This window comes from Atractosteus spatula, chromosome 7, assembly GCF_055471065.1.
Source record: "Atractosteus spatula isolate fAtrSpa1 chromosome 7, fAtrSpa1.hap1, whole genome shotgun sequence".
Taxonomy (NCBI): Eukaryota; Metazoa; Chordata; class Actinopteri; order Semionotiformes; family Lepisosteidae; genus Atractosteus; species Atractosteus spatula.
Window position 1 is genome coordinate 61,002,774 of NC_142712.1, and position 16,760 is coordinate 61,019,533.

The 16,760-nt window shown below is 37.5% G+C and overlaps 2 protein-coding genes across 2 annotated transcripts; one reads left to right on the plus strand and one right to left on the minus strand.

Moving 5' to 3' along the window:
- Nucleotides 1-974: 974 nt before the first annotated feature.
- On the plus strand, nucleotides 975-7,160 carry gtf2a2 (general transcription factor IIA, 2). Its single transcript, XM_088920842.1, has 4 exons — nucleotides 975-1,169; nucleotides 2,110-2,214; nucleotides 5,198-5,324; nucleotides 6,841-7,160. The coding sequence occupies exons 1-4, from the start codon at nucleotides 1,098-1,100 to the stop codon at nucleotides 6,864-6,866; spliced, it is 330 nt and encodes a 109-aa protein (XP_088776968.1). The 5' UTR covers nucleotides 975-1,097; the 3' UTR covers nucleotides 6,867-7,160.
- gcnt3 (glucosaminyl (N-acetyl) transferase 3, mucin type) lies at nucleotides 6,754-10,731 on the minus strand. The gene is made up of 2 exons (XM_088920841.1): nucleotides 10,566-10,731; nucleotides 6,754-10,009 (listed from the first exon to the last, which is right to left on the minus strand). The coding sequence occupies exon 2, from the start codon at nucleotides 9,873-9,875 to the stop codon at nucleotides 8,544-8,546; it is 1,332 nt and encodes a 443-aa protein (XP_088776967.1). The 5' UTR covers nucleotides 9,876-10,009; nucleotides 10,566-10,731; the 3' UTR covers nucleotides 6,754-8,543.
- Nucleotides 10,732-16,760: the final 6,029 nt, after the last annotated feature.

Sequence of the window (16,760 nt, forward strand, 5' to 3'; positions counted from 1 at the left end):
GATCGTGTGAAGTAAACACACATCACGTCAAACAATTAAGTGCAAGTGTGTTTTTTTTTAAATTATAGCAACACATTCCATTGCAGGCTGGCTTATAGCATTAAGCAAATGTCAATGTTAACTGAAAATTTGTGAAAAGTACAGGACATATTTTTGTTTTATAAAGTACTTCTTAGATTTTAGTTGAATTCCATACCGTGAATTATAGTGTAATGCAACAATGTTTAAAGTAGAATTATTACTGTTTATTCTTTGAAATAATATGTAATCTCACATATGCAAGGAAGTGTACATGTTCCATCCCGTTTCCATGTCTGTTCACACAATATAATCCCCGAAACTGGTTTGGTCTAGGGCATATCTGATAGGATTCTAAGGAATACCTAGACAGTCAAAACAATACCTGGGTCTTTCCTGTAATTCTGCAAGTAACTGGATCATTTTTAAAGTTGTAAAGTAGAACAGGTATAAAACAAGATCGTGCATCAAAGTTTAACTTTACTAAAATCTACCTTTATACTATTAAAATGGTATTGGGAAGTTCGAAGATGCTTAGTGGTGATTAATAGAATTTAATGTTCAACTACCATTTTTTACAAAATAGTGTACTGTTCCGTACTGCTGTTCTTAAGTTATTTCAGCGTTGACTCGCAAGGGAATTGCTTGCTTTTTCAAAGAATATTCATCGTTTTTTGAGTGCTTGCAGTTACAGACTCGACACCTAAATGCAGCCGCTCCTAAATTCCTTTGCAAAAAATATTTCTCTAAAGAGGCAGGCTAATATTATTTAGATAAGTTATTCAACACTTCTAATGTTTCCTAAACCTGAACAATAGAAACTTAAATCGTTTTAAGAGAGGCAGCGTCAGCATTCGAAGCGCTCGAAATTCTCGTTTTCAGATCAGTTCTCTTTCCTTTGTTCTGTTTGTCCTTCTCTCCGTACCGTACGCGGTGCACTTCAATGCAGAGTTCGCGTTTCCTGTACGAGAGAAAACAGCAGGAGGAGGAAGAGAAATATCAATACAAGGTAGTTTCAAATTGCCTCATTAGGAAGGGATCTTATAAAGTTACTTAAACAAAATTAACGTCTCGGAGCAATGGCATATCAGCTTTACAGAAATACCACACTGGGTAACAGCTTGCAAGAAAGCCTGGACGAACTAATTCAGGTAAGAAGGATTTTTAGCTTTGTTCATCATGTTCTTAATCTTTCACGCCCGAGTGAGCAAAACGGCTAATGTTCTCAACAGAGCACCGAACAGTAATAGGAAGAGCTCCTCAGAATGATCCGAAGAAAGTCGAAAGGACGGTTGAAAAACTATATATCTGATTATAATTGTATAAAAGCTCAATAGAGCTACTACCCCTTTCTCTTCCCCCAATACTCGTAAATGCTCTGCTACCTCTTTATTAAGAGCAGTTTTCCTGAGCGCAGTGCGAAAGCACTCCTTCCATAATGAACATAAGAGTTACCTCAAATAATCTGGTCCGCTACGTTACGCAGAGTCCTACATGTACTGGAAATTTCTATCGTTTTAATCGTTAACGTCGGAATCGTATGGGTAGTAAAAAGTCTTTCCAGTCATGGTAGAAAGGTTGGACCTTTTAAGTTTGTAATTAAATATGCTGCTTTTAATAGTACTTCAAGATAAACGAGTTGTCTGTAACATGTATCCTAAGCAGCAATAACCATTTGCAAGTAACGTTATTATTTTAGTGCATTATTTTAACTGTTTTAGACTGTTTTCCAAGTGTTTTTGTTTGTGAAGAAGGTCTTTTACTTCAGAATCCTTAAAGGAGTTAATCATTCATTTGAATCCCGAGAGCAATAAAGGAGTTGTTGTTGATCTAATAAGAAACGTTTTTTTTCTAAAGGGAATTGGTCAATTTCATATGGAATACTTTTTTTAAAGAAAATATTTATGCTTCCAAGATGTCTGGGGCACATTTATAATTGCACCGTACTGTTGAAAGCATCTAATACATCACAACAAATATGATTAATGCTCATCAGCATTACAGGGAAGCTAAGACTTTTGTATAATCAAACGAGTTTTAATTACCAGACTGCAGTACTCTTATTAGATGTAGGGTTTTCCTTGTTTACAGACCCAACAGATCACTCCCCAGCTGGCACTCCAGGTTCTGCTTCAGTTTGACAAGGCTATTAACACAGCACTGGCTAATAGGGTGCGAAACAGGGTCAACTTCCGGGTGAGTATTATATTCATTGTAATGTGTTCCTTTGATGTTGGCAAAAACATCAGCTGTTTCAAGGTATTCCTGGAGGACTGAGATCTATTACTGCAGGCTAACCCTAGCGTCTTAAGTCTTAGTTAGCCTTAATATTAATAATAATAATTGCTTACACTTATATAGAGCTTTTCTGGACACTCCACTCAAAGCACTTTACAGGTAATGGGGACTCCCCTCCACCACCACCAATGTGCAGCCCCACCTGGATGATGCGACGGCAGCCATAGTCGTATCAGAACGCTCACCACACATCAGCTCTCAATGGGGAGGAGAGCTGAGTAATTAAGCCAATTCATAGATGGGGATTATTAGGAAGCCATGATTGGTAAGGGCCAATGGGAATTTTGGCTCTATATTAATAGAGTACACACACTGAGGGCTGAAGGTGGGTTTTATATTGAAATAACAGAAATGTATGGTACAGTAATCAGGGTTATATTTCAGGTTCCAATGATCCCTTTGCTTGCTAAGATGTATCAGAATCCACAAAACTGACGTAATCAAAGCAGTAAGGCCTTACCTCAACCCTGTATGTGCCACATTATAACACAAGTTTAGTTATATTCCGCAGAATTTAAACAGAGTCTGAACACATCCTGTTACATGCCTATACAGTGCTTTTCAAAAGTATTCAGACCCTTTAACATACCAGCTGACAAATAACTAATTTTGTCTTTAAAAAATTTCTGTTTGTGCGTGATGTGAGTTTGCAATAAAAATACTGGTTGGGAAAAAAAGATGTGTAGGCATCATTTGTAATCACGCAACATTTGAAAACTTTTAAAGGGTCTGAATGTTTTTACAAGGTACTGTATACAGTGGGTATAGAAAGTCACCACCCCCTTTCAAAATGTGTACCCTTTGTTGTATGACACTCTGAAAATAAAAGTGGAACAAGCCTAATTTAATTTGTTTTTATTTACACACAGTTACCCACATTATCCAAATAAAAATAAAAGTCTAAATCATTCTGAAAATGAATTAATATTAAAATGGTAAAATACCTTATTTGGATAAGTGAACACCCCCTTACAATTGCATTTGTAAACCTGCTCAGGTATAACCAATCACCTTACACCTCACAGAACAAACTAATTAGCTTGCACCTGTGAGCAATTGTGGTGCTTTTGATTAGTTCAGAATAAAAGCAGCTGTTTCTAGAAGATTCCACTGCTTGGAAGTGCATTTCAAAGCAAAGAATCCACTATGGGTGGAAATGTGCTTTCAAAAGAACTTTGAGATAAAGATGGGTATAAAAAGATTTCAAAGGCTTTAGGTATCCAATGGAGTACTGTCAAGACCATCATGAAGAAGTGGAAAGCATGTGGCACCACCCAGACCTTGCCTAGATCTGGACGGCCGAGCAAGGAGGAGACTGATCAGAGAGGCTACCAAGAGGCCGATGGCAACTTTGAACAAGCTAAAGTCCTTTATGGCAAAGACTGGTCATTGTGTGCATGTGACAACAAAATCACAAGCGCTCCGCAAATCTGGCCTATATGGGAGCGTGGCAAGAAAAAAAGCCACTCCTTAAAAACAAAAAAAGCTACATCAAGTCTCATTTATGTTTTGCTAAAAAGCACCTTAAAGATGCTGTGTTCAGATGAGACCAAAATCGAACTTTTTGGCTAGAATGCAAAACGGTATGTCTGGTGAAAACTCAGTACATCTTGCCATCCAAAGAACACCAGTCCTACAGTGAAGCATGGTGGTGGCAGCGTCCTGTTGTGGGGGTCTCTTCAGCTGGGACTGGGGCGCTTGTCAGGAAAGAAGGGAAGATAGATGGTGCAGAATACAGGCAAATAGTTGAAGAAAACCTGCAGCCCTCAGCCAGGAAGTTGAAGATGGGAAGATGGTTCGCCTTTCAACATGACAATGACCCAAAGCACACCGCCAAAGCAACCGTACAGTGGCTGAAGGACAGGAAGGTGAATGTCCTGGAGTGGCCTAGTCAGAGCCCCGACCTCAATCCCATCGAAAATCGTTGGCATGACTTGAAGAGGGCAGTCCATCAAGGGTCACCACGCAGTTTGATTGAGCTTCCGTAAGGAAGAACGGGCAAATATTCCTCCCTCTAGGTGTGCAGAGTTGGTAGAGATGTATCCAAACAGACTCAAGGCTGTAATTCAAGCAAAAGCTGCTTCCACCAAGTCTTAACTCAGGGGGATGTTCTCTCATCCAACCCAGTTATTCTACTTTTTTATTTATATTATTTTTTCATAAATTTGTATAATTGTTTCATGTGGATATTGCAGGATAAAATGTGTAAATAAAACTGGAAACCGTCTGATTTTATTTGTCTTCTTTTGAAAGGGGGCGGTGACTTTCTATGCCCACTGTATATGCAGTGTAGATGTTTCAGACTACAGCCTGCAGAGGCTTCAGTGTCTGCATTCCATTTTAATTTCAATAATTGTTTAATCAATAGAAAATATTTGCAGACTTATTCTATGGTGTAAAAGTACATTGGTGCTCTTGTGCTGTACCACAAGAGGGCATTATTGACGTACCAAAGTGATCAGTACAGGCTGTACCAGTCAGGTGTATTTGGCCAAGAACAAAAGAAGGGAGACAACATGAGAGGAGGCCATTCAGCCCATTTGAGCTTCCTCTTTCATCCCCTGGCTCATGTTTAATTGTTCAGTCTAAGGCAGCTGGTTGCTAAAATGTCTGTCATACAGTGCGAGTTAAGTGAATGTGACTTAATCTTAGTGGAAGAAGATCAAAGTGCTGCCTGAAATTCTGTGTAATATCTATGTAATTAAATGAATAATATCAAAGCACTCATTTCCTCTTTTTATAATTCGTGTGCATGTAACAAACTGATAAGTAGCATATTCTTAATAGAAATGATACTTTTTTATTTGACTTATTACACATTAAAGCGACCCCATTTTCATGTTGCAATGGTCCTGTATCACAAGTATTTATCCTTTTTTAGGGATCATTGAACACATACAGATTCTGTGACAATGTCTGGACGTTTGTCCTGAACGATGTTGAGTTCAGGGAAGTGACCGATTTGGTGAAAGTGGACAAAGTAAAAATCGTCGCTTGTGATGGGAAAAGTAAGTGTAGGCTTTGGCCTATTCTTTTAATTTTGTTCCTTTTTCTTCATGGATGCAAAATAATGTATGAAATGTTCTTTGGTGACTCAGTCTGGCTCCTTTGTATTAAACTGAAAGGTGTAGTTTCAAGGTTTCAGTAAAAAAATAGGTCTAAAATTTTCATCGGGGCAAGAATTCTGCAGTGTCTGTTTTTTTATTTTGTGTTTTGCTGTTTAAATGTTTACCAAAAATGAGATTTTTACATGTATATAAATGTTAGTCGATTCTCTTTAAGTAATGTTAATTATTGTTTTAAACGGTGTACAGTCATGAAATGATCGTGTAAAGGTGAATGCCATTGTCGTGGGAAATTCTTCATCAGAGGAGCAGGACACAGTCTTGTGCAGATTCAGTTTTATTGAGCTCAATAAGTCCAACAACGCGCGCCGGGTCTGCCCCACAGAACAGACCAACTGCAAGGGTTTCCCAGCTCTTGTATACAGTCAGAAGACTGGTTGTTTCTCAATCTGAGTGCTTGTCCTGTTCTTTGATATGTAATTACTTCTTGTCCTACTCTGTCTTGCTCTAGGTTCTGTCCTTTGATATGCAGCAGACATTGGTCTGGTTCATCCTGTTTGTGGGTGTTGTTCCTGTCTTTTATCATGTAGTGTTAAGCCACTGGGGCTGCTAAAGCAAGCTAGCTTTATGGCATCTTAGTGTAACTTTTGTTTGAGGCTAAATTAACAGACCCCATCAACACCTCTCACAATGGGCTTAAGTGGTGATACTGGATAAGTGATCACTGGATGTCCCACTTTACCGTACTGCAGCGCAGAAAGAAAGAGGCAAATGGAGAGGGTTGGAGCAGGTATATGACAGAAGGCAGTGGGGCAGCAAAGGAAGAGAGGGATGGAGAATATTGGGTTTGTGGGTGAAAGAGGAATTGAAATGTCATGTCCGGATTGTGCAGGTTGGAATGAAAAGCTGCTGTAAAAAGAAAAAGTAGTGTGTGGAATGTAATCTAAGACAGGTGTTTTGAACCCCTGTGAAAGGATGCAGAAGCCCCCCTTGTGATCATGACCAGAAAAGGCAAAATTGTGGACTATTGGTCACACTGACCATTCTGTGTCGTGTCACAAGGATTCGGAGGCACCTATTAGCTTGGCAACAATATGAAAAGTTCCGCTTTCCAGGAAAGGGTTAGGGTGGGTTAGTGTATAAATTAGTAACTTTTGCTCAATTGATGAATCATCATAAAAGGGTGACCATGCAAACAGTCATTTGACATTCCACTAGATATGTTTCATATGTTTTAAAGATAATGCAAGGTCTTTTTTCTGACTAAGTAACTTTGAATATAAAATAACATTCTGAGCAGAAACAAGCATCAGCGAATGACTATAGAAGATAATGTTGCTAGTAAAAGTAACAAACGTAGGGGGAAACGTTATCTGTGCTACACCTTTAATATATTATTGCTGCACTCCACACAATTTTTGTGAACATAAAAACATTTGTAACATTACTTTCATTACAGACACCGGTTCCAATGCTGCTGAGTGAATTTACATGGAGTGAGTTTTGTGAAACTGGTATTGTTGGAGGATCCCTGGCTCACAAGGAAAAGCTCACACAGCCAGGACTGTATATATAATTTATTGCAGTGACTTCTGTAAAGCCCAGAGATTTCAACCCTGTAAATATGGAATGGGAAATGTGAAACTGCAAATGGATCAGCCATGTCATCAGAAATTGCATGACCTTTTTTTTAATAAATTTCATATCCAAACTTTTCTTTCAGTTGATAACTGTTTGTTTAGCTTGAGATTTGTTTAATAAAATTTTATTTAAAAGAGACACCAGCCTTCGTAGTAACTGCTGTAAACCAAAATGTTCATTCAGCTAATCGTTGCAGTTGATTTCTCCTGGTTTTTAAAGGTAAATTATTATTTAATTTTGCCATCAGGCACTCCATTGAAAATTGTGAATTGCCAAACACCTGCCAGTGTTTGATAGGTCACGTAATGAGTCCAAGTACATTTCATTTGTACTTCATCCAGAAAACAATTTCTACAGTTTCTCATACTAGTGGTATTCATGTGATTTTTTAGTTAAATATGTACAATCCCTAAATGGATTTGCCCTTCACATAATTTGTAGGTAATTTTTTTTTATTTCCCAGATAATAAAGGACCATAATATATTTGTAATATATTGGTTCAGTTTTTTTAAATATGTATAAGAACAGTAATTATTGTTTATGTAGGAATATGTCCTCAAATTTCAACAACAAAACTAATTTTTGTTGAGTAAAATATTTTCCAGTTTTTCATGTGTGCTAATAGTTTCACTGGCACATTATTGATGTTTCTTGTTGTTTTAATATTTCAGAACATGCTGCTGTACACGACCATAATGCCACAGGAAAAAAGGTTTCACTCTCATATGATTTGCTAAGTGCTGTAATGTTTTGGAGCAAAATTTCTGTTTTGCTATATGTCCCACATTTGAAACATTAACTGTGCAATAACGTCAATTACATAATAATTACATTTGCCATGAAATTTGTCTTCAAACTGTGGTGACACACCTATCATCTTTTTTACAGAAAAGGCAGCTTTCATGCATGATGCTGCATTTGCCCACACAAGATTCTTCCTTCTTGGTGCCAAACCTTATGTTTTTTTTACTTCTGTAGGATGTGAACAACAATCAGGCTGTGGTTTTCAGAGCTAACAGCAGTATAGAAATACAATATAATAAATGTAACAGTCATTTAAATGGACAGTACAATTTGAAGGCATCGAGCACAAAAAGTAGGTTTGCCACGGAGTGGAAGTGGAGTTTGTGCAGTTAACGGAAATGAGGAACTAATCTATAAACCACAGAAAAAAAAATCAAATAAATAATTCTATTAAACATTTAAATGTCTAAAGACATTTTCATATATTTCACTGGTTTGGTCTGTATTACCATCTGCATCTTATTTAATGCTTTTAATGCTTTACAAAAATATGTTATTGAAAGTAAAGTACCATTGCAACTAATAAAGTAAATCCTAATTTAAGAAAATATTTGTGAACTCATCTTAAATTGTGAAAGTTTAGACTTAAATGTAGTTCTTTGTCAGTAGTGACCTTTCTTTGTTGCTGCATCAGGTTTTAGTTTGAATATATGTGCCCTCCTGTTATGTGTCCGCTTTGTTATTTCATGTATTTATGTGGATATGAAAGCAATCCCTTATTCAGGGGCATATTGTGCATGTAAATCTATGTTGTGAAGCGCTTTCAAGCGAAGGTAAACCTCAAGACATTTGATAGCTGTGTCATCCACTTCAGGATCAAACTTATTGGCAAAGAGGTGATGTTGATGCAACATCCAGTGGAGGTCCCCAGATCCATAGACACAGACCGCTCTGCGGTGAACACCCGTACAGCGTGGATAGGGGGATCCTTTCCGAATGTCGCCTTCCAAATCCTGCCATTTTACCAGTCGAGCAATGGCAGTCATGTCGGAGGTGTGGAATTTCTCGTTGATGGGATTCGACCCCGGCACCCCAGGCATCCTCTGCAGCGTCGCCCAAAGGTGCTCATCAGGGCTGTAGGTGTCCTTTTCCCATTCAAGTAGCTTCTGTGTCTCCGGGTTTTCAAACACGTGTTTGACAAAATCCCTGGTAACGACAAAGTACGCGTTACCGGCGAACATGGGGGAGCCAATGGGAGGGGGGCTCTTTTTGGTTTCAGTCCTACTTATGTAATCTTTGGCCTCGTAATGGTACAACCAGCGTTCTTTTTTGTGCGTCGGGGTGGACTCTGATTCAAGGCTGTTCCTGCCATTCAGGGCTTTGAGGGCTTGCACGATTTCCACATTGGTTTTAATGGGAAAATCGGTGCCACAGGTGTTGAGCAGATACCTCCATTGTACAGTTGAGTTCAGCAAGTCCTCCATGCAGTTCAAGTCTGCCTGCACCCTTGACCAAGAGGCGTAGATGACCTTTTCCAGTTTTCTGGCCAAAAATACATTTGGAAAGCAGGACACAATGGCTTTTACAGCATTCTTGAACTCCTCTGAAGATTTCTGATCCACGTGCACGCAGTACACATTCTGAGGGGTGTATATGGTGCGCAGAAGCCTCTCAAACATCTCAATTTTTTCATGGACCACCATGGAGTAGGCAATGGGGAAGTCCTTTTCCTCTTTGCTCAGCGGGAATGTGATGAACTTTCTTTCTTGAACATAAGCTTCGCAGTTCCGCGTAATGTTTAAAAAGTAAGCTTCTGTTAAAGGTTTTTTCTTATTTGCAACAAGAATCCTGCTTCGAAGTGCTTCCTCAATGGCCTCTGTATCCCCTTGGATGATTCTGGAGCAAGTGAGGACATCCTTTTCCTCCTCAAGGTGTCGAATTTTCCTCGGGTGCAAGTCATCGAGGGGGCAGGTGAGTTTTTTAGTCTGCCAGAGAATGACAGTGAAAGACAGACAAATAAAAGAAAAAGCAGCAGTGTTTGTAAACTTGTGCCGTTTCCACCCCGATGTGCTGTTTGTCATTTTCTTGAATTTCATCCACTGAGCCATTAGTGATATTGTTTCTTTAAAAATAGTCTCTTGTAGTATCTTCTTTTGAGAATAGGGTAGCTAATCCTCCACCAAGGTGTAATATCGAACAGATTTTGCTGTGACTTACTGAATTTTATGCAGAACTATAGCACCTGTGAGCAAAGAAGGAGAAGTTATTTACTTATGCCAATACAAATAACAGAAAGATTTTGAATACATGTACAATTGCATTTTGTGTTGCACAGTAGGTGCTGCAATGGATCTGCTGCAGTTCACTGAGTGTATGTAATAAATGTGCTTAATCTTAGCCATTAAAAAGGGTTTAATGTCAATGTTTGCTGTGAATTTATCCTCTTCTGTGATTAACCCCTGCCAAAACCTTTTTTATCCATGCAAGGTGTGGGAGTTTAAAATGTGCTTTTGAGATTTGGAAAGACATGTTTTATTTCAACATGTTTGGAAAGAACATGTTTTATTTCCACTAAAACAGGGCTTTTTCTTTAAGCTTTTTTAAGTTTTTTTTATTTTAGAGAATAGATATAACCATTTTCCGTACAAATACCATTACACAACCACAAACAGAAACTCCTAGTTTAAAATTAAAATCAAACAGAAAACATACAACCAGCTGGCAGAAAACAGAAATGAGCAGGAGATCCAGTAACACTCTGCCCAGTGTGGAAAAAACAAAACAAAAACAAAACATACCTTTCAGAGCTGGAATTGTGTATGTCCTGCCTTTCGGGACGTTTGGATTAATTTTTTGAGTTTTTCCTGCAATACATATAATACAGGAGCCTACACTATGGAAGTATAGCTACTACTTTGTACTGTAGGAAGTATAGCTACTCCTTTGTACTGTAGCATTGGCAATGACAGAAAAGGAATGTATACTTACATTTCAAAACTGTCCAATATTCAGGCATTTGTTTGGAAAGGCAGTCATATGACATAACCCTGTGAACTCATTGGTTATTGAATTCCTGCAGGTGGGAAGGGCATTGTGAAACAGTCAATCTTGGGACTTTGTGAGCTACTTGTACTGTAATTGGTCAAACTTACTGTGCCCAATCCGTTATATTCACAGCACACTTCCTGCTTCAACTGAAAAATAGCATTTCCATTGCTTCCATTAAACAATGTGTCATAAATTTACACCTTCAAGATTTTTTTGGTATGTTACTTTAACTGAAAACCTCTCAACTTTCAAAGCCCAACTTTCTTCCCTCCTGCTCTGGAATAGGCAAGGACAGGCCCTACTAATGACACGGGATTTGATTTGTTAAATTATTAACTTGGTACTTTTTTTCTAGAGTAACAAATGAATAAATCTTACCAAAGATTATAAAATGCTAATTTTTTTAAAGCAAACCTACGGTTTTTGGAATTACTCAAACTGTGTAGCTAAGATGTCATTTAAAAATGTCTTTTTTAAATTTGAGGACATATTTTGGTACTAGCATCACATTTTCAAGATTTGTTTCTTGTTTTTCCAAGAAATGTTTGACATTTACATATCATATTTTGCTACTAGAAGGAAAACTTGACAAGACCCCAAAAAAACAGTCACATTCATTTTTGTAATAAAACAAAAGTTACATAAAAATCATATTTCAAATATGATTACAATTCTGACCCCTGATCTTCTTGCAGATTAAATGTCCAGCGTCTGCACAATGTGTGTATGCTCTTGTTGGTCACTTCTTCAGTGCACAAGAAATATTACAAGTGAAAAATTATGTTTCTTATAACTTCAGGTATGGAATATTATCCATAGTTGTATAAGGAATAAGGAAGATAGTTTTTAAAATTTAGATATAGATTTAGATTTGGTTCTCTTTCATTCTGTTCAAATGTTTTTTTTGGGGGGTTTGTGGACAATCAATATATTTGATTTTATTTTCCACTCAGGCTTCAAAGGCCTCTGTACTTACTCTGCAACTACAAATTCTTAAAAAATCAGAGTGCCAAGTCATTTTGAGACATTGAGTAAATATTTTAAAATATAGCCACAAACAGAAAAATAGTATACTGTATAAAAAAGTTGATACAACAGTATTTCTGTTTCTATTTAGAAAAAAAAGTATTTAAAATGTATAACTTGAAATATTTTTAAATGAACATTTGTGGAAAACCAGTGAAGAAAGATGTGAAGACGGGGTTTTGAATTTAATCCTTTCTGTATGAGGTTTAGACTTCTAAGTCACAAACTGGGGTTTATGGCAGGAAAGGGGGTTAACTGATAAGGATTGCAGATGCAAGCTAGGAACCCCCCTGGATGTAATCTTAAACTGACCATTTGGTCAGGACATCGTAAACTGGCCAAATACCATGAAACCCCCTCTTTACCATCAGACCGAGTGACGTCAGAAACGGACAAGAAGACACTATATAACCCAAAAGTTTGTACCAGTATGGGGAACAATACTTCGGTTTTGTTGTTTCTTGCGGGAAACAAGACTTCGGCTTTATTGTTCCTTGCATGCAATAAACTCATCTGTTTTACTTCATCTCGGGATCAAGAACCTTATTTCTTCTGTTACAACACCAGGTTGCATAAGACTGACCAGTTTTCTGTGAATTGGTTGGTTAAAGTTTAAATCCCATACCCTGTAATCGTACATGTGTTTTATACATAAAACTTAACATCATAAGTTTATAGTATCAGCACATTACAAGTTTTATATCAGGTATATTTGTAGCAGGAATGTTAAAGATAAATGTGTTTTTATTATATTTGGTTATAAACTACTACTTAATGACAGCATATTCTGCCCAAAAGTACTTAGTAGAAGTATCAGGATCTGATAAAATTATAAAATAATCAAACTATATGACTAAATTGATGTTACCTTTAAGGTTGTGTTATATTGAGCCAGTTGTGAAACATAACCAGTATGACGTCTCTATTAGCTCATAGGTTATTAAGATTGAGAAAGAATAAACAATGTACTGGCATGGCTACAAAATGTGGTACTGTATCCTGTGAATGTCAGTGGAGATGAGGAACTTGACTCATTGACAAGTTATTGCAAGTGGCATTCCTGTTGAATTGTTGAAACATTTGTATTTTAAAAATAGTAGTTCGTTTGTAGGAACTGTATGTGTATCTGTTACATTAACAAAAGTAGATATGAACCACAACCTTCCTATAAATGAATAGTTTGATAAAATCAAGGTTTGTGGTGGGGTAGGATATCTTAGGCTTGAATCATATCAGTTGACAGCTGTATGCTATCTTAAACAAATCGTGTACCCTTCGTGTCTAAAGAGCTCCAATAGGGCATACATTTTCATTTGCACCTTAAACAGGATTTTGTGTGCTTATGTGCTCATGACAAAATAGGTGCAGGAATCGTAAAGGTGTTGAAGATAAACCAGAGTAAGACGTTTGGATTTGCCAAAAGGAAATACAAATTCTAAAAAAAAAATGTGATTCAGATGACTGAAAGTGGTCAAGTTGAACACATGTATTCATCTTTAAGTTAGAAGAAGTTAGAAGATTTAATGTCCATATTCCCATCTTCATGGTTCTGAAGTGATCTTCAGTCTGAAATGATAAAGCAAAATGACCCATTTGAACACGCCTTCATGTTAACATCACGTAACAGAGTGTAGTGTTCTGGGTGGGAGTATATGAGTTATACCAATGTGGAGTATGATATAGCTCTTGAACATAATGTACTATCTGGCCAACACAGACCACTAACCAGGGTCTACGAGATCATTTGCTGTGAGATTGGATGTCAATACGACTGAGATTTTACATATCGGGAAAAACGTATTTCCCTTTCAGTCCTCTCTAACTTGTAACTCTGGATAATCTCTTTTATAGAAACATACACCAATTCATAGAACCAGAAAGCAGAATGTAACTCATCCTTCTCTGAAATTATATTTTGATGGAATGTGCTCCACCCATGGCATACAAAGATTTTTCTAATGGCAAATACTGAAGACACAGAAGCAGGAAAAAACATCTTTAGCACAACGGAGATCTAAAGCAATGCAATGATATGATCTATCCATTTGAGTTTAAATTGAATTAACCTTTTTGCCCATAAGAGGAAGAGGTCATAAACATATAACATATATGACAATATCATACTACAAAATAATATTCAACAGCATCGCTCAATGAGAACTCTTGCGGTACTATAAGATTAAAAAACAATTAGCCTATGAAGAGTCTAAAAACAAAAACAATAATAAAATTGCTACCTACCTGTAAACAACCTTTTCATTGTTCAACAATTGAATGATTTTAGGTATAAAGAAGTGCATTTTCTCTTAGTCTTTATACAGGGGATTTAGTACCTCTTCTTGTGTATATTCTAAAAAAAGTGCACGAGAGGGGTCATCCAAAATTTTATGCCCAAGAGTAATGATATGTTGATCTGTTAGACATGTTATTGAGTCCGAAGATGCACCAGTAATCTTGCCACCAGTCCCGATCACTTCATTCAACGCATTTTTGTTCCCTAAGGACAAGGCACCTCTCCAGCTCTGAATACAAAAGGTTAAATGCTGTGAATAATGCTCTTATAAATAAAATGTCAGTGTTGAGCTTTCTACATTAAAACTTCTTAACTTCCTTAAAAATACAACCCTTGTTCTGCCGTCTGTGACGCAGCAAGCTGAGGCTTAGTTAAAACCTCTTCCTTCTTAAGAGCAAAGTAGGCTCACTTGCCTTGACTGACTGATTAGACTCCAGGGGAATGGAACTCCACAGGCAGAATAGGGATCAGTTGACTGGCCCTGTGCTTAATTGGACATTTCTCAGGAGTAGTAGCAATCAGTATAACAGCAGTCTGGTGGAGAGGATGGGGGGGGCTGTGTCTGAGCTTGTGCCTACACTTCAATGAGGGACAGTGTGTTAGTGGTGTTGTGAATTGTGGAAAGTTTAGATAACAGGAGTGTTTATTCAGCTCCTGTGCTTTAATTTCAGCAGCCAACTGTCAGTCCAATTGAAAATGACATCATTGAATCAATTAAAAGATTATAATTTCTATTCTGATGATGCTCAAATCTACATCTGTTTCTGTTCTAGTTGCATCTCTGACATTAAAAACATGGATGACTCAAAACTTCCTTCATCTAAACTGTGACAAGACTGAAGTCATGCTTATTGTCTCCTCCCATTGACATTGTAAAGCCAATGCAGTAACCCTATCTGTGGATGGTACTGTACTTGTGCTTCAGTTAAAATTGAAAAGCTTGGGGGTGATATTTGATTTAGGCTTGACTTTTGAGCCACATGTGCAACATGTTGTCAAAACATCATTCTTTCACCTCAGAAATATCGCCAGATAGGTTCTATGTTATTTCTAACAGTTGCTTAAAAGCTGGTCAACATGTTTGTCTTCTCCAGAATTGACTACTGTAATGCTCTACTTACTGGGGTTTCACTGTTCAGTTGTTTCACACATCCAAAATATGGCTGACAGAATCCTGACCAGGTCTAGTGCAAGTGATCACTCCGTTTCTATCCTGGAGTCCTTGTACTAATTTCCTGTCAGATTTCATGCCATTGTGTATGTATTGTGTATTTTTTTATTGTTGCTCTGTAAAGCGCTTTGAGTAGCCTCCTTTAAAGGTGCTACATAAAATAAAGTTTTTTATTATTATTATTTTTGTTATTGATTGGATTAACTACAGAAGCTTTTGTTTTTCTAGTGTACTGTATTGCTGGATTAACTTGAATTCTCCATTGTCTCTATGGAGCAGCATTTGGTTTATAGTTTTTATAGTTGGAAAATAGTGAGTAATAGTGAGTAAGGTGCACAAGTAGGTCTCAGATGAGACTGGGAACAGGTTTTGCCCTAGTTAAGGGACTACTGGCTGTGGAAGGGTGAGCCCAGTTGAGTTTGACGGGGGTCTGGTCTCTTCCAGCTCAAGGCTATGGGCTATGGGTGGGAAAGCCTGAGTATGTGTGCCAGGGGTTCCAGGGAATTAAATAAACTCTTCACTATTGTGCAAGCAAGAGAAGTGGAGAGCTAAGAGACGTTTGACAGGAATTCGTCTATTCTGGCTCTTCCAGTGGTAAAGAGAACTGAAGAGTTCTTCAACAGCAGAAGAGGAAGTGAAGATCTTTTGTTGGCTAATACCAATGTGTTTTTTGGGTGGGGGGAGCAGGCTTTTCTAAAAGGAAAGAGCACCTCTGGTACATCTTAGGAGCCTCGTGACAGACCACCTAAAGGTGCATGTGTAATCTGGTGATATACTGGCTCAGGGGTTGGTAGTCTCACACCTTGCCTCCATGTTGGTCATCCAGCTGTTACTCTTCTGCCTGGCTGAAAAGGAAAGTTGAACTTTTTCCAAATCCTACCACTGCAACAAAAGACAAGTCCCAACTTCACAAGATGTTTTTTTTTATTAACCCCTCCTTTTATCAGAAAAAATGTAGTTGAATCTTAAAGACTACATAATCATTCAGGGTTTACATTTGCATTTGTATGTGTGACTCAGTTGTGAGCCATTGCTGCAACCAATGTTTTTTTGTGGAGTTATAATATGGACAAGCACATGAAAAAATTACATAGCACTGATTAGTAAAACTTACAGTGACACAATATAGCATATCACCTGATAATCATAATTATTTAATAGATTTATAAGCACCTATAATTATTTTCACTTTTGTCATTTATTTTCTGTTTTGTTGTAGTTTTGCAAGTTCATCTCCTCAATGATCACAGCTACACAAACTCTAGGCAATCTGTTAACACAAATGTAGCATTCTGTTGTAATGTGTTGTCAATTCCTAATCTTCCTAACAATTTTAAACTGGTTGAAGATTTTGTGTCTGTTGTATCAAGATCATCCTCTGTTTCACTGTGATTAAGCCAAAGGGATTGGTGAGAGTAAAGCCTGAATTCTAACACCTGCTTTCCGTTTTTAAGT